Genomic DNA, 19,043 nt, shown 5'->3' with positions numbered 1-19,043 from the left:
AAATAATTGTGGATCATATTTTTTCAGGAATGGAATAAGACTGGCCAGGATATATGAACTCTCACTGTTTGATGGATTACAAAGGAACCTAGATGTGTTACCTTAGCAATGAGCAATGTCACCTGGCAATGAGCATGTTTAAATATGCAATACTATGGTAACAAACCAGCAACATTCAGGAGTTGAGTATTTGAAAAAAGCAATAAATCAAATTATTTCCATCTGTAAATAGGCTCGATCTCATTTGTATAGTGCAGTTTGACAGATAAAGGCTTACCATCAGTCAATAAGAAAAAGACATTTATTTACTGGTCAGCCATGTGAGCAAAAGTAAAGAGATGAAGATGACAGTCAAATTTCTTGGCTGAGTGGCTTTGCTGTCAGACTCAATTCTTCCAAGTGTCTGTAGAACACCCTTCAGCTATGACTACAGTTCAGTAGTCAAAACAGATTGTAGCAATGCCAGCACCAGTCAGGGAGTGAAGACACTTTCTATTTTCCCAAATAAAAATAACCAAACATTTATAAAGATATTTAGAAAACATCCTAATGATTTTTCTAAGTATATTAGGGATTGTCACTTTTACCTTCAAGACAATTCTCCTCACCTGGTTTACCTCACAGGCATTTAATTTCATTTTACATAATATATATACATTTCATCTTAAAGTCAATGGTGGGATCTACACAACAAAAATAGAAATGGCCTTTAGTCAAGATGCATAGGCCTGGAGGGGAGGGAAAGGTGGATGCTCAACAAGTTCCAATAAGCATCCAAATTTGATATTTTGACCCTATCCCAAGAACATCATACAGTGACTGGGCAGTGTCTACCAGACTATACATAGCTGTCCCTGAAAAAGGCCATCTAGAGTAACATTCACAACAGCTAATTATGAAGTTCATCTTCTAACAGCAGTCTGATGAAGAGTTAACTTATAATTCCTAGCCAATATATTCTATGGACTGGCTCTGGATCAGATTGGTCAATTTTGACAGAGGACTCTTGTGGCTTTTATCTATGCACAACATATACTGGATACAGCTGCAAGTGTGACTCTAGTGCTTCCAACTGTTTTATTTTTAGAATGAGATATGGTGGGTGAGGTAATATTTTATATTGGACCAAGTGGTTGGTGAAAGAGACAGACTTTTGAGCTCCACGGAGCTCTTCTTCAGTTTCCAATAAAAGATATTACCCACCTTGTGTCTTTCATATCCTGGGACCAACATGGCTACAACACCACTGCAAACAGCAATGACATATGTCACATTTTATTTTTAGAAGGTAAACTTTGCTTATAAAATGTAATCTTCTATTTTGGGAATCTAAATTATGATGGTTGCAGTTTGAGAGTTTTATTTCTGCTGATCCATTCCCTCTTGTTCTCCTAGATATCGATTGGCATCTGGAGCAGTTTCTTTTTGGTGGATATATACAAGCTCTGCCTTGTATCATGCTCTATGTCATTGACAGATTGAACTGTGAGTCTATACAACATTAACTTGTGCATTATTAATAATCATCCGGAGCACCTGGTATTGAGTAGGCAACATCCTTGCTCGAGAAGGAGCTGTGAAATTGTGCATCCAAATATCTCATGGACTAGTATCTCCGTCTCCATGGGTATGACTATACTGCAGTTGAAGGTGTGATGGCTGCAGAGGCTGGCATACCAGTGTTAGCTTTAACCTAGCTGACATGCCTAAAAACAGCAGTGAAGACATGGCACCACAGGCAGTGTGGATTGTTCAAATACACCAGGGACACTGGATATGTACTATGCTATGTTCAATGCTATGTTTAGTCAGCGTGTCTAGATTGAAGCTAGTGCAGGTATGCCATCCTGGGCTGCAATCACACTTTTGACTGCAGTGTAGACATACTCCTAGAAATAGGGATAAATTGGCCCTTTTGTTGCACAGAAACCACGTGAGGAAGAAGGAATAAGAGTCTCCATACTTTGATGCCTGCTGGTACCTGACAGAACTAAAATTAAAAAAGAAGGCATTTTAAAGAAAATGAAAATGAAAATGACAATGTCTGTGGAGGCAAGAGCACTAGAGACCTAAGATGCCTGAAACATCAATACAAGGCAGATATAGGAATATCATTGTGCTGTTGAAATCTCTCATACATACTTCACTAAACAGCAGTGAATCATTCTAGATGGTGGAAATTGGAATTTCTAATTCACCTAAGGCACTCACCTATTACACGTCCAGTTGTAATAAATGTATGTTATCGAACAAGTGAAACAAAGGGTTTAAACCATCTAAAAACGAGAAGAGCAATTCCTCAGGAGACACAGATATCCAAAAGCTATGCTTCTTCCTTTTTACAGACATGAAGAGGTTCATCTGGATTATCACTGATGCCTTACATGATTCACAACTACTGTGAATTCGCCCATGTTTGTGGGGTTTTTTTTAAAACCATGCTCTTTGGTAAGTCACTCTTAAGGGACAAACAACAAAGCATTTCATACATATTTAATGCTTGTAAATACAAAAATAAAAAAAAAGTACTGCAAAGTAAAAAAGGTTTTCACTGTAAATTTCCTAAGAAAGGAACTGCTGCAATTTTGAAATTAACTGAAGTACCTCACATAAACTTGCCTATAATCTAGGTTAATATACATTTTTCTAATCAAACTAAAGCAGCACAGTCTACTACATGCATTGTATGGCAGGTAGTAGTTTATCAAAGAATGAAGTACTTTGATAATCCTTTCATGCTTTTTTCCTTATGGGCATCAATCTCACAGCCAAGAAAATAATGCTGCAATTATGGGCTGCTTCGCTTATTGACAGTTCCTACTTTATTTTTATGTTTGCTATGGCAGTTAGAACTATATAGGGTGAAAAATATAAGTGTATTGTCGTATTGCAGATTTGTGGGTCAGTTCCTGTGGGGAGCTCCATATGAAAAGATACTCCGAATATGCCACCAGCAACTATATATATGTTTTTCACCTCAAATAGTGCACTAAGACTCGCTACGGCAGAAGTAAGTAGAAAAATACAGGTGCTCTACCTTTACCGTTGTTTTCCTCCCCTGGTATTACAATGCATCATGAAAATGAAACTAACTTCAGTCAAATGAACCATTTGCTTGTCTCCTCCCTTTCCTGAATAACTAGATTGTTTAGAAGCAGAGTAGAATAAAATTAAAGCTACCCTGAAGACATACTGAACAGATGGTGCTTACTTTACTGATCAACTTATTTGATTTAAACATTGATACACTACTATAGTAGGTCCTGTCAATTTACTTGTCATCTCATTCATGCCAGAATATAAAAAAAAATGGACTTGTTGCGGACAAGTAAAATCTTACTGTGCCCATTGTTGATAGTAAGTGCAGAGGATTTACTGCCTGTACCAGCAGGTAAATAAACAGTCTGTTCAGTAGAGCGGAATTAAGTATCCAGCCACAGACAGAAAGCCAATACTTTACAAATAGGACTGCTTGGTATTAGCTGCCATAGGCATCTGCATGCAGCTCCTTAACTACTATTCCTCATGAATCTCCCCAGATACAGTTTGTTATCTTGACTCTAAGTGGCTCTCTCTAGTTTGTTTCTGCATTAGGCATGATGAATGCATTTTAGAAACTCTGACAGTAAAAGATTAAGCTCTTATGAGTCAAAGAAAGCTGTGGAGTCATTTCAAAAAGGCCTGATCAGGTTTTTCCACTTAGCTCATACTCACCTACATAGGCTTCCTCATCCACTGGCAGACGTAATGACATGCAGAGGTAGGTATCAGACTATTAAAGAAACAAAAGAATGAAAATTATCTTAAAATTGTATCTTGTTAGAATGGAAATAAAAGAATTCTAACATTGAAACTCTGCTCTACTGACACACGGGAACAAGCAATTATCCAAACTTATAGCTTCATAAACCTGGCCATGGAAATTATTTGCTCAGGCTATCCAAAAAAAATAACAACTAAGAATACTGAGAAAGGGAGACTAGTTACTTGCCTTCTAATCCAACCATACAAAGTAAATCAAAAGAGCACACTAAATAAAATGACACCTTATTGGGCGTTTGAATAATTTTTCTCTATTTGACTGTAATCTATAACTTACTGCATTCTAGAAAACAGCAGTAAGTCATGGCTAGATACACATCTCCCTGAATCAGTAATTCTTCGCTTGTCCCTAGACTTAAGTAAATGGTCTATTTCTGCCACAAAGCACATTAATATTGAAAATGTGTGCTAGAGCAACAGCAATCTAAAAAGTATATGTGCTCTATTAATGCATGCACCTCACTCCAATTAGAATGAACTGGAATTATGCCAGGGCATCAGGAAAAGAATATACTCCTTTAAAAAAAATTATGGAAGAGACCAGAAGCAATACAAAATATTATTTGCAGTTCTCTTCAACTGTTAATTGTACAGAACCATCACTTTCCAAGAGCAATTAGATCACTGCTCCCATGAGATGCAATAGGAAGTCCAGCCATCACATGTAATTCATGGTTACCATCTTCAAGTCTCTACTGATGCTTTTGGGGCTCTAAAACCTTTGTTTTAGCATTAAATGCCAATCACTTAAAAATTGGAAGTGCTCAAGTAGATACCTCAAAATTAAATGTGAACTACTAAAATTTCAGTTGCAGTCACTGTGAACCCAAGATAGTGGCCATAGTCAAGTGTCAGCAACTGCTTTTGCAGCTATGAACACCTTGGGTCATATTTTCAGAGATGCTGAGTACCCATAACTCCAAATGAAGTCATTGGTAGGGAAGGAGAGGGGTGGAAAGAATGAACAAGAACAATGCTAAAGGAAGTTTTTCTTTATGAAAACCTAAAGCTTCCAAAAAACACCAAAAGATATCTTTTACATCAAAAGGACTGATATGCAAACATAATATTTTAAAGGAAGGTTGCCAAATCCATTGTTTATCCTCAGGGTTCAGATTTGACTTTAAAATCATCAAAATATGGACTGAATTAAATGGAAATTTTTGGATCCCTGTCAACTTAATTATATCAGGTGGTCCATCAGTAAAATGGGCAATAACCTACCAATTCAGAGCATAGGGTATGCTTGCTATGGTGTGTGAACTATGTTTCAAAACAGAATAATGATGTGATGGACTGCACTGGCACCAATTAAATAGTCAATCCCTTCTTTGCCTGCCAGTTACAGGACAGGCGCCATAAAAAAAAAACACTGTCCAGCAAAAAATCACAATTAATAGCAATGTTCTTCTGTAAGAGCTTGGCCAAGGAGACTGTATGATGTATGAGTTGCTGCTATAGTAAATTAGCTTGTTACCATGGTTTCTTTATATCCTAGCAGGTATGAGTTTGTCTCTGAGGCCACCAATATCATATTTACATTATGGTATCAGATGAGGGGAAAAAGAGATACCATTCACTACTGCATGTTCACATGAACATTTTATAAGGCATAATTTCTTAACAAGAGAGATCATCTATTTTTATTAGACTAGCACCCACAAGCTCCAGTAGGACAGGGCCCCACTGTGGTAAGTACTGTACAAAACACACAGCAAGATAAAGTTTCTGTCCCAAAGAGCTTACTATCTAATTTAAGACAAGATGCAGCAAAAATGCCTAAATAATAATCAGATATAATTGAGGAGGAAGGACAGGCGAATTGTTGATAAGACTATGTGGGTACACAGATCAGCTATGTACACTATTAAATAAGAAAAAGCAATATGCTAGGTTGTTTTGTCTTTTGCCAGGAGCTAGGAAAAAGGAGAGAAGGACAAATGATACCGCTGATGTTGGGTGTGGTTATATATTCTAGTTAGGTGCCTTTGTGGAGTCAACACTGAAAACATAACTCTCAAAGGAACTGAAAGAGCAACATACTCTGCACATTACTTTATTTTTTATTAAATCCTTGGGTTCACAAGCAGCACGTTTAAAAAAAAAAACAACCTTCAAGTAAATCAAGAAACAAACTCTGTTCAGTGTTTTGAAAGTCAACAAGAACTAATAGGTTTAAACTAAAGTCAGACAAATTAAAATTAGAAAAAAGGAACAAAATGTTAATAGTGAAGGTAACTAACCCGTGGAACAAACCACCAAGGGAAGTGATGGATTCTCTGTTTTCTGGATTCTACAAATCAACACTTGATGCCTTCCGGAAGACATGATTCAGCCGAACAAAAGTAATTGGGCTCAGTACACGGGTGAAATTCTATGGCCTGTGTTACACAGGAGGTCATACTAGATCAGGGTTTCTCAAACTTTTTCATACTGTGGACTACATCTTCATAGAGATCGTCTACTACAGCCCTCTTTTCCCATTAAAGATGGATTAACATCTCTGTGGTAACTACAGCAATTGCTTACATGGAAAGGTGATATTAGGAAACTATTTAATGTACAAGTATCAGAGGGATAGCCGTGTTAGTCTGGATCTGTAAAGCAGATCTGGATCTGTACATTATTTAATGTACGTTAGCTTCTTTTAATGTACCACCGCAGGTAGAAACAAAGAGGAGAGGCAGCATCTTATGACCAACCAGCTCTTCAGAGACTGCTCAGAGTCCATAGACCACAGTCTGAGAACCACTGTTCTAGATGATCTATGGGTCCCCCTTCTGGATTAAAAAATATATGAATCCATGAACATCATTGGAAATTTAGGGGCATTAAATCAGGTGATGGTGATGTTATGTACATTTGTTTTAGCTGTTGTTGAATCACAATGATGATTCTCTGCCCTACTATTACTGTATGTAACCAAATAGTACAATGTCCTGGGCAAGGTTTTCATTATTCTACACACAATCCAATCTAACACCACACACATTCACACCCACTCTTTTTTTTACACTTTCTCTCACAATGAAGTGTTCTATATCTTAGCATATTGCCACAGGCTCCTAAGTAGTCTGTCAGAAAACTCAGACTCTAACCTACTGAAAGAGGATGACACAGTAAAGGAAGGAATTAATCACAGTCATTGCTTTAGGGTCTCTCACTCTGGTACTCTGCCAGTCCTAAAGCAACAACCAAACTTGAAGGTCTTAGAATCATAAAATCATAGAAATGTAGAGTTGGAAGGAACCTACAGAGATCATCTAGTCCAACTCACAGTGGTGAGGTAGGACCAAGTAAACCTAGACCATCCCTGACAGGTGTTTGCCCAATCTGTTCTTAAAATCCTTCCAATGATGGAGATTCCAAAACCTCCCTTGGAAGCCTATTTCAGTATTTAAATACTTTTACAGTTAGAAAGTTTTTCCTAATATCTAACTTAAATCTCTCCTGCTGCAGATTAAGCCCATAACTTCTTGTTTTACCTTCAGTGGACATGGAGAACAACTGATCACTGTCCTCTTTATAGCAGCCATTAACATATTTAAAGACTATTAACAGCCCCTCCCCCCGTCTTCTCTTCTCAAGACGAAAGATGTACAGGTTTGGTTTTTTTTTAACCTTCTGTCATATTTCAGGATTTCTAAATCTTTTAACATTTTAGTCGCTCTCCTTTGGACCCTCTTCGATTTGTCCACATCTTTCTTAATGTGTCCCCAAAACTGGACACAATATTGTATCTGAAGTCTCACCAGTGCCAAGCAGAGCACGACAATTATCTCCCGTGTCTTACACACAACTTTCCTGTTAATATGCTCCAGAACAATATTAGCCTTCCTGGCAACTGCATCACAAGATATGTCTACATTGCAAAGAAAAACCCTCTGCGCTGAGTCTCAAAGCCTGGGTCAACTGACTTGGGCTTGAGGGGCTAGGCTGCAAGGCTAAAAATAACAGTATAGATGTTCACAGTGGGGCTGGAACAAGGCGGGGGAGAGTCTAAGAGCTCAGGCTCCAGCCCGGGCCTGAATGTATACACTGCTATTTTTGTTAATATTGATTGTGTTAAGTATCTGGTTTACAGTTTACCTTTTTAGTGAAGACAAGCAAAACAGGCATTAAACACCTCAGCCTTCCTGATGTCTTCTATATAAGCTCTCCTTCCATGCTAAGTAGAGAACCTTCAACTTTTTCTTTATATGTCTCTTGCTTCCAATATATTTCAAGAATCTCTCCTTATTGCCAAGGAGTAACTCATTTTGTGCCTTAACCCCTCTGATTTTGCCTCTAAATGTTTGTGCTGTTCTTTTGTGCTCCTCCTAGCAATTTGTCCATGTTACCACTCTTTGTGGGATTCTTCTACAACTTTCAGGTCATTAAAGAGTTCTTGATGGAGCCATATTGCCCTCTTGCTATTCTTCATATCAAAATAGCTAGCAGTTTTGCATTTAATATTGTCTCCTTGAAAAACTGCCAGCTCTCCTCAACTTTTTATCTTCTTGGAGGTGCTTCCCATGGGACCTTACCTACCAAATCTCTGAGTTTGTTAAAATCTGCTTTTTTGAAGTCCATTGTCTTTATTCTGCTGCACTCACTCCTTCCTTTCCTTATAATCAGGATAGCTTTCATTTTATAATCACACCAAAATTGCCTTCAGCCTTTAGATTCACAACCCATTCCTCCTTGTTAGTCAAAATCAAGTCTAAAATGGATGTCCCCTGGTTACTTTCTGCACCTTCTGAGACACCTTCTTGTCCCATAAGTTCTTATCAGGGACATTTTGTGTTTTACCAGAATATTGCTTAACTTCTCTCTTTTGCTATATAAAGCATTACTGGGAACTGTCCAGCTAAGGAATGCTTGCTGCAGACAATGTGCTGTTCAGAGACAGAACCTCAGCGATACCATCCCATCCCCTGATCTCCCTTAGGCTCATTCATCCCCTCTCTTACTCTTCTCCTTAACCTCTCACTCTCCTTTGGCTCTTCCCTCGAAAATACAAACTTACTTTAGAGTCTCTCGCATATTAAAAATTCTTGACCCTACTTGCCTCTCCATCTGCCATCACATTTCCCTTCTTCCTTTTCATCTCTAAGCTCATTGAAAGCACAGCTTGCAGTTGCAGACCTCTTCCGCTATTCCATCCTGGACACTCTCCAGTCCAGCTTCCACCCCTTGCACTCAACTGGAACAGCTCTCATCAAAACCTCTAGTGACTTCTTAGGGTACGTCTACACTTACCTGCCGGTTCGACGCGGAGAATTCGACTTTTTGGAGTTCGAACTATCGCGTCTGATCTAGACGCGATAGTTCGAACTCCGGAAGCGCCGCGGTCGACTCCGGTACTCCACCTCGGCAGAAGGAGATGGCGGAGTCGACGGGGGAGCCGCGGAGTTCGACCCCGCCGTGTCTGGACGGGTGAGTTGTTCGAATTAGGGTACTTCGAATTCAGCTACGCTATTCACGTAGCTGAATTTGCGTACCCTAATTCGAACCCCCTTCTTAGTGTAGACCAGGCCTTAGTCTAGTCTCAGAACCAGTATTCCATCCACATCCTCCTAGACCTGTCAGCTGCCTTCAACACAGTCAACCATGCTCCTCCTCTTGAAATCTTGTCCTCCTTTGCCTTCTGTTACTGTGTCCTCTTTCAGTTTTCCTCCTACATCTCTAATTACTCCTTCAGTGTGCCCTTTGGATGATCCTCCTCATCTGCCTTCCAGATTTCTATTGGTGTTCCACATCACTCTGTCCTTATTCCTATCTCTTCTTCCTAGACCCCTTATCTCGGTGTAATCTGATCCACAAAAACTCTCAGATCTACTACTTTGCTCCACACCTGTCTCCTTCTGTCCAAACAAAGTGCCAGTTTTGGTAATTCACCTCCAAATGTTAATATCTCATACTTCTCCACAGAAAAGAGTTATATGGGATATTAACTTTAGGATGAACACCACTAATTCTGTCCTTTCTATAGTTGTCTCTCCTCTCTCTGCTGTAGGTAGGGTGTGTGCGCATGCACGCACCTCTCCTCTAACAGGATCTGTGAAAGATGCAGAAGTAAACTATTACCGTTCAATATTTATATATCAGCAAAATTATGCAAAATTATGCTGTGTGAAGGAGGTCACCAATACAAAAGTTTGAGAACCACTGACTATCTCATAGATACAGGTCCACCTTCTTGAATGAATAATTAAGTTATACTTTTTGAGATGCTCCATCACTAAGTTATCACTACTGTCTTTTTTTTCCAATGTTGGTGTGGTGATATCCCAACATTTTTCCAATGTTGGGATATCAGGGATTGAAAGTTTTTGCAACTGTGTATTTTGCTATTCGTGGGAAATAAGGGATATCAAACTAATATGGTCTATTACTTGATATACCTCCATATTTGTTTTTAAGGTGTTGTCACTTTTTAAGAAAATGAAAAATTCTTATTGTCACAGAACCGTTTTATACATTTGCATTCTAACCTAGACTACACCACAGTAAAGGATGAACAGAGGGACGCCCACATCTTGAATACTGTGTGCAGATGTGGTCGCCCTATCTGAAAAAAGATATATTGGAATTGGAAAAGATTCAGAAAAGGGCAACAAAAATGATTAGGGGAATGGAACGGCTTCCGTATGAGGAGAGATTAATAAAATTTGGACTTTTCAGCTTGGAAAAAAGATGACTAAGGGGGGATATGACTGAAGTCTATAAAATCATGACTGGCATAGAGAAAGTAAATAAGGAAGTGTTATTGTAATTGCAAGTTTAAAACAAACAAAAGAAAATACTTCTTCACACAATGCAGAGTCAACCTGTGGAACTCTTTGCCAGAGGAGGTTGTAAAGGCCAATACTATAACAAGGCTCAAAAAAGAACTAGATAAATTCATAGGAGGATAGGTCCATCAATGGTTATTAGCCAGGATGGGCAGGGATGGTGTCCCTAGCCTCTCTTTGCCAGAAGCTGGGAATGGGTAACAGGAATAGATCACTTGATGATTACCTGTTATGTTCATTCCCTCTGGGGCACCTGGCATTGGCCACTGTCGGAAGACAGGATACTGGGTAGATGGACCTTTGGTCTGACCCACTATTGCTGTTTTTATGGACAATGGAGCACAACTACAGTGAAATCCCGCTATAACGCAACGTTTGGGGTCCAAAAACGTCCATTGCATTTAATGCGGGGTCGCAGTATAGTGGGGTTTCAAACCAGTCAGTTTGTCAGTGGTCCCCAAAGCGGTGCATTGATGTGCGTTGCCTAGTGCCCCGCAGGGGAAAGGTGCCGCGGCTCCCTGCCTGCCAGGGACAGAGAGCTCAAGGGCTGCGCGTGCCGGTGCGCGGCTTCTCTCCAGCTTCAAGAAGAGCCGTGGCTCCCTGCCTGCCGGTGCGCTCTGTCCCCAGCAAGTGCGGGGCCGCAGCTTCTCTCCAGCTTCAAGAGGAGCCGCGGCCCCGCACCTGCCAGGGACAGAGAAGTCCGAGGCTGCGGGCGCCGGTGCTCTCTGTCCCCGGCAGGCGCGGGGCCGCGGCTTCTCTTGAAGCCAGAGAGAAGCTGCGGCCCCGCGCCTGCCAGGGACAGAGAGCACCGGCGCCCGCAGCCTCGGAGTTCTCTGTCCCTGGCAGGCACGGGGCTGCAGCTTCTCTCCCCTGCAATGGTGTTGGGGACCACTGGTACTGTATAGTACTGTGAAAACATTATCTAAGTTGTATTTGCCTTAAAGGGGAGCCAACCTATGATCGCGTTATATGCGATTTCATGTTATAGCGGGTCGTGTTATTGCGAGGTTTGACTGTATATACAATGTTATCAAAGGACTAATACACTACTAGCCTGCAAAGCTAAAGTTGAACAACCTAACACACAGCTGTTTGAGTCACTGATAATCTACTTGCAATTCCATATGCCAGATACTTTACAGACAGTGATTGGGAAAGGGGGAGAACCCTACACCAAATCACCATAATTACATGTTCCACCTTGCACCACTTCCTTTTTAACTGTTCAGTAATATTTATGGAGTAGGTTATGAGTGTTGAGGAGAGGGAGGCAGTATCTCCATACCAATGCAGTTGCTGGGCAGCAGTGCTGAATTCTGATGAGAATACTTTGTGTAATCTCAAAGTAATTAATTCAGAAAATTAACATTCAAACTTGTTTCATGTTACTTGGGTTAACTGTGTGTCATCTGTCTGCTTGGCTGCCACCATCTATCTCAGAAGTGACTGACCTTCATTTATTTTATATGTAGCTGGTGTTGTAATAATTGGGCCTACAAATTTATCCTAATTGCGAGCTCAACTCTGGGAAAGTGGATGTAAATTTACAAAATGTTTCAATAATCTGTAGCAATAAATGCTGATGGGAAAAAATGCAAAAGGGAGTCAAAGACTGAACTAGTTCAAACTAAAAGGCCTACTGATGATATAACTCAAGGACTCTGTTAAGATCATGTCTGGTAAACAAAAGAAGTGTGGAAATCAATTAACCAAAATTTAGGGTCCTTAAAAGAAAAGACTTTAGGGAGAAAATCAGTGACATGCAAGTGTAACAACTGCTGACTGAAAGAAGGGGAAGGCACAAGCTTCACCATCATGTCTGCCACTTCAATTGTCTCCTGAGACGCCAGCATCTACCACAATACCATTGGGCCTTCACTGTTTTGATCCCAGAGATGTTCTGGCCAGGCTAGGGTTGCCAATTTTGGTTGAACATATCCTGGAGGCTTCATCACATGACAATCTTTAATTAAAGATTTATCTTTAATTCCTGGAGACTCCAGGTCAATCCTGGAGGGTTGGCAACCCTAGGTCTGGCCAGGCCAGCGAGAAGGACCCAGATGGTATCACCATCTCCACCAACTTCAGCTAAAATCCATCCACCATCTGGAATGTGAAATTTTCTCATCTCCCCTGCCAATGAGTCCTTTTCCTTCACTGATGCCTTATTTCGTCTCTTTCCTAGCCCTCTTCCTTTTGCTTCTGTTCAGTAAGAGTCTGGCTTACCCAGGCAAGACTGCATATTCTGCAACACTGCTGTAAGCCTGTGACCAGAAAGGCAGTTAAAAAGCAATGCCCTAACCAGCCCAATGTTTGTACAAGTTTGCTAGGTCTTGAGTTGCTAATAAGACCATTTCCTGTGCCTCTGGTTTTCAGCAATGAAACTGCAAGTCAAAGTCAACACCAGAGGCAGAAACTGCATTTTCTATCTTGACTGTTCTGTTCTCCACCTTTCTTGTAATTGCCTAGTTTTGTCTTCTAGAAATGGGATTGGATTTTAACAACAGCAACAGCTCCAGCCTATGTAAACTACCGCCCCCCGAAAGAATATTTATTAACATCTGAGACACTGTCAAACAAGGGTTCTCCCTCCTCCTTCAAAATGTTCTCTATACGTAAAGGGAAAGGGAACAAGGGATGTTTTTAAAATGAAAGACTTATTTAATACTTAACATTTTAAATGCTTTAATTTTTTCCCTTCTTTTCTGTATCTTTAATACAAGGCTAAAAGGATGTTTAATGGTGAGTTTGCTATGATACTAAGCAGATTAAGGTCTCTGTATACCAAACCCTGGACCTTGTTTAGAACTGTTTAATATTTGACAATTTCCAGGTTATGTTAACACCTCTGACGCACTGGGCCCATTTAATTAAAATTAATACAACAGTGGTTTGTAAAGACGCTTTAGAATAAAAGGAAATATATATAAAAAAAGACATTTTAAAATGGATATTAGGTGGCCAATAGGAAAATTGTTCTAGTTACTAGCTGACAAGTGGCCATTTTAACAAGTACCCTTCATCCCTGCACCCCCATCACTCTCTCTCTCTCTCTCTCACACACACACACACTTCATTCTCTTGTTAAGTCTCAGAAAGGTTGGGGAAGTGGGTCATTAAGAGGACAATTAAAGCACAGAGAATGTGGTAAATCAGCTGTGCTCCAGAAACTATAAATTCACTTACATTGGGAAAAAAATCTGTTGTTGCTCCCACATTCCCTGCAATAACATTACTTTTAATAGTAAGAGTTCAGGAATATGTTTGCCAAGTGTGTGATGTATCAGATCATATGCAATTTTGTCTGTGTAAATAATGTTTTTTTAAAAATTGAACTATTTTGGCATATTACTATTATTTGTGTCTGGAATACCCACATTTGGGTGCAGAATGGAAAATCTGTTCTTGTCTATTTGAAAATTTCTTACCTTGTTACTGTCTGCCCATTGATTCACATTCTAGACATTTTGCCATAAGTGAGTAAAAACAGTCAGGGAAGGAAGAACTTAAGGAATATCTCTACTGAAGTACTTAGAGAGATGTACTAAATTCAGGTCACTCCCGTTAGAAGCTGTATTAGTCAGCAGCAACTGGTCAAGTTTATAGTCTCCTCTAAATCCATGAACCTTCGAGCAAGACTCTCATTTTTCTTCCTACATGAATTCCACTCGTTCTGCCTAGGAAGCTGCCATTTTTCTAGTGCAGTGTACTTTGCTACAAATGGCTTGGCTACTGGTTTTATAAACCTCCGATAGTTAACTTGATATCTACCTATTGAGGCTTTAAATACATTATTTCCCATTTACTAATCAGTAATAAACAACATCAGCATGATAGTCTTCGTAAAACCCTGAGTGTGTTTTAAGAATGTTTTGATGACTTTTCTTACATCCATCTAGTACTAGAATTTCTTTTTGGTTTAGGATTTGAATAGGATGATATTGTTACTGCTTAAAATTGGCAAGAGTCAGATTTTGGAATAAGGGCTGGGTCTGTTTTTAATACTACCTCATCATTGCTGAATACACAGCATTGGTCCTCCATCAATATGAGACCTAGTTCTGATATCCTGTGTGGAGAAGAGAGATTTCCGTTTTGAGAATTTGTGGACATGGCTGCTTCTGAGAAGGATATATTATTGGTGCAAATGAGGAGAGCATTTTAGATTTCATTTGTTAAATGAACAGAATTCTTAATCAAAAAATGATTTCCTCTAAGGCTGTGAAACAATATGGGAACAATGGCATCCTCCAAAAAGGAACCTAATTATTTTAGTAAAGAGGTTACACCAAAACTTGGATCAGACTTACAATAAAAATACTGGGTCAGGTTCTCTGCTGTTGTAAACTGACATAGCTCCTTTTGAAGTTAATGAAACTGCTTTGATTTAACACCATTTTAGATTTGGGCTGCAAAAGATGAGCTTCTATTAATGAACTTGATCCACATTATTGGTGAAAGCATTTTCTTTGTAGGTGAAGCAGGAATAGGCCCACTTCCTGTCACTAAAACTCCAACTAGCCAATACTGGTGCTTGTTACAATTATTTGGACAGACCAATAGAAGGGAGCCCACTTGTCTGACTGGCCCCACCCTATAATTATACAATGGCTGCGAATTCCAGTGTGCTTTGGGTAAGCCATCTCTTTATGTCTGCTTTCTCAGATGCAATACTGGGATAATATATTTACTTCCCTCCTACCAAGAGATGTTGTGAGGATTCATTAAATTCCTAAGTTTTGTGAAGTACTGTGAAGAAAGTATCAATTATTACTAGCTTGAGGGCACTGAACTGTTCTTTAAGCCCTCTAACTGCGTAACCACACATTCAAATTCATACCACTGTATTTTTGCCCATTTCATCAGTTCACAGTAAATAATTCACAAAAACAGATGACTTACACTATTTCTCTTTATCCATCTTCCAAACTGCCAGTGGTTGATACTGATCTCTCAGTTAATGGAGATACTGCTATTAATGAACAATATAACCCCAGAGTGGCAAATGTCAATTGCCCTGAAATCTTTTGTCATTATTTCATATTAAATTATAAACAAACATTATGTGTATGATCACAACAGCAACAGCATTATTGATTTGCCAAAGCTTGCTGTTAGTGTACAAATTGAACATGTTTATTCTTTGCATACTTAAAAACATTTTCATAAACAGCCTTTAACCTGCCTGACAGTGTTGTTTTTCATATTGACCAAATGTTTTAAAATTCATCTCCCCATCTATTCCCACTCACACTGTCTCTGAAAGAGACTTGTACATCTATTTTCATTCTATCTTTAAATGTACAAAGAACATAGCCCATAATAGATCGTTTTCTTGTACTGCTACCACCTCTGTAACAATTTGCTGAATAAAGAAAGATTAATTTTAGGAGGATGTTCTTTAAATAAAATCTCCAGTACTCCTCCCAGATAAAACCCGTTAGGTATTGAACCTCCAGCAGTAAGATGTACTGAAGTCCTTATGTTACACATTTTACTTGTACTTCTCCTCATGTAACCCTACAATACAGAACATCTGGGACAAATGCCATCTGAGAGTTTTAGTATTGTTAGTAATAAATACCAGAAGAGATTTACATACTATAGGGTTTTGGTTTTTTTTACATGTTTGAGATAATGTATTATTCAAAGTAACCTATTAAAACCCCTATCAAATCAATAGGGAAAATATATCACTTCACGTTTATTAACCAAACTAGAGAATTATTCTATTTCATTTATTTCCAGATTTATATTGCCTGAATTTGTACTTCAATGACCCTGTTCATAAGAACTGCTCGGAACTATTCCACATGAATGTTGCATTCTTTACGCAAAAGTGCAGACAATGCTCTTGCAACACAAAGACTGCTTTTCTCAGTTAATGTACTCTCCTTAATCACACATAAAGAGACAGTTCTGAATGGTTCAACGAGGAACATTTGTAGTTCTACTACATAAAAACGTCACCATATTCAATAATCCAGAAAAAAACGGAAAACATTATTTAAAAGATGCACTTCCGATACTGCAGGGCTGCAGTATCTGAAGTGCCAATATGTTGCGTAAATTTTCATGTGCTTAACAACTTTGGTATTCAATTAAAACAAATGTATGTTTACCATGGTAACTTATGCTTCACCATAGCCTACACAGGACTTATAAAATACAAAATACCTTTTCTCTTAAATGATCTCTCACACTGAATTCTAGCACACAGCATTAATAAATGGTTTGAAAACGTGACCCACAAGTTTTACCTTAAAACAGGAAACTATGGGGGTATGCATCCAATGGACAGCTGCAAGAGGCATACATTCACATCTTAACTTTAGCTATATTTTTTTAAGTTTGGGTCTCCAGAAGTAACACCAGCTGGCTCCTAGTAGAATGCAACATACTAGCATACAATATACAGGAGCACCACCAATGCAGCTGCTGCTGAACTCCTTTACCTGGCTGGAGCATGTAGTTACTCCTTAAAGAAATTATGTTTTTTCTCCACTGTTAGAAAACTGCCCAATATATTAAAAAGCTCACTACTTCCAGGACCCATATGTGGACTAGCTGCATGTTGTGAAGCAGTGTGCATTGCAGAGCAAAGCAGTTAAAGTAGCAAAGCTTCACCCACTTGTATTCAGTAAATTACAGAGCAGACAAAAATGCCAAAAAGATATTTGGGACAGTGAAGTAAATAAATAAGAGCAAAGGAAAGAAAGAAGTAGGTTAGATTAAAAAAAAGATTACAAATATGTCAGTAATTCATTTTCCCTTAATGTACATTTTTGTTTTCAGAGCCTGTATTAAGAATTCTAACCACCACCACCACCAGACTCTTATTTAGCACTTTTCATCAATAGATTTCCAAGTGCTTTTACAAAGGAGGTCAGTATCATTATCCACTGGTAGTGCCAGAGACCAAAATCAGTCTTCTGAGAATATGTTATGGGCAGTGCAGACCCTTCAGGACCCAAAAGGGTACCCTCAGATTCTTAAGTCTACCCATGCCTCAGTTTCCCTAGGGAGGCAACATCTGCCTGTTATGGAAGAGGAGAAACTTGAGGTCAGAGGAATACACTCAGAAGCTCAAGTGGGAGAAGGTAGCTCCTTATATACTAAGATTTTAATAAGGCATCCAATACGGTGAAAGGTGACTGCTGCTGCTGCTTTTTAAAGGAGATCTCTCCTCATGACACTGATCGTTGAAGAATGTATGCACTTGTTAGTTTACTTCTTTTGGGGTTGTGGCTTTAGTCTGATTAAACAGCCAGGAGTTGAAGACTTTGTTTTGAAATCTGGATGAAAATAAACCAGAACTTTTCATAGGTGCTGAAACAAGGGGTACTGCCACACCCCGCTGGCTACAATAATAATTACAACCCAAATACACAGTTTCCACATTCAACACCCACACTATAAAAATTGTTCTAGCACCACTGGAACTTCTTAGGAAAACTCTATTTTCCCCCTTTTAAATGGTCTTTGCTTGTTTGGGAGGACTTTTTGTTAGTAAGGTTTGCGGCTTGGCCCCACTCCGGCTGGGGCACCGGGTCAGGGGCCGCTCTATGCAGCTCCTGGAAGCTGCAGCATGGCCCCGCTCCGGCTCCTAAGAGCTCCAATGGGAGATACAGGGGCAGTGCCTGCCAATGGGGCAATATGCCTGGCCATGTCTCCGGGTAGGAGCCAGAGAAGGGACATGCCACTGCTTCCAGGAGCCGCTTAAGGTAAGCGCTGCTTGGAGCCTCTCCTCACGTCCCACAGCCCTGCCCCAGCTCTGATCCCACTCCTGCTCTCCAAACCCCTTGATCCCAGCCCGGAGCACCCTCCTGCACCCCAAACCTCTCATCCCCAGCCTCACCCCAGAGCCCGTATCCCCAGACGGAACCTGCACCCCTTTCCATACCCACGCCCCAATTTTGTGAGCATTCATGGCCTGCCCTACAATTTCTATTCCCCAATGTGGCCCTCAAGCTAAAAAGTTTGCCCACCCCTGCTATAGAACATATCTATATTAGTTGTCAAAGTCTCTGTTTTCTCTTTTTAGAGCATTCACTAAAAAGACAGGGGAGGGGAGAGGTTTGTTTGTGAGACTGAGACAAGGCGCTATCAGCAGCACTCTGCTCTCTGACATTGCTGCAGCCTGGGAGGATGCAGGCCCTCCTGAGGGCAATTATACACTTTCCATGTTTCAGAGTAGTAGCCATGTTAGTCTGTATCAGCAAAAAGAACAAGGAGTACTTGTGGCACCTTAGAGACTAACAAATTTATTTGGGCATAAGCTTTTGTGGGCTAAAACCCACTTCATTGGATGCATGCAATGGAAAATACAATGGGAAGATATATATACACAGAGAACATGAAAATATGGGTATTGCCATACCAGCTATAACGAGACTAATCAATTAAGGTGGGCTATTATCATCAGGAGAAAAAAAAACATTTGTA

The 19,043-nt window shown here is 39.7% G+C and overlaps 1 protein-coding gene across 7 annotated transcripts in view; it reads right to left on the bottom strand.

The window, feature by feature from the left end:
• The window catches only part of PAM (peptidylglycine alpha-amidating monooxygenase), a 209,762-nt gene that overhangs the window by 109,433 nt on the left and 81,286 nt on the right, over positions 1 to 19,043 (bottom strand). For all 7 annotated transcript variants that reach the window (XM_045020809.1, XM_045020810.1, XM_045020812.1 and 4 more), the window contains one exon: positions 3,715 to 3,772. In XM_045020809.1, the coding sequence (XP_044876744.1) occupies positions 3,715 to 3,772 (58 nt within the window). The remainder of the gene's footprint in view (positions 1 to 3,714; positions 3,773 to 19,043) is intronic.

The sequence above is a fragment of the Mauremys mutica genome, chromosome 6, assembly GCF_020497125.1.
Source record: "Mauremys mutica isolate MM-2020 ecotype Southern chromosome 6, ASM2049712v1, whole genome shotgun sequence".
NCBI classification, from domain to species: Eukaryota; Metazoa; Chordata; order Testudines; family Geoemydidae; genus Mauremys; species Mauremys mutica.
The sequence above is the reverse complement of the archived record's forward strand: the minus strand, read 5'-3'. Positions and strand labels throughout refer to the sequence as shown.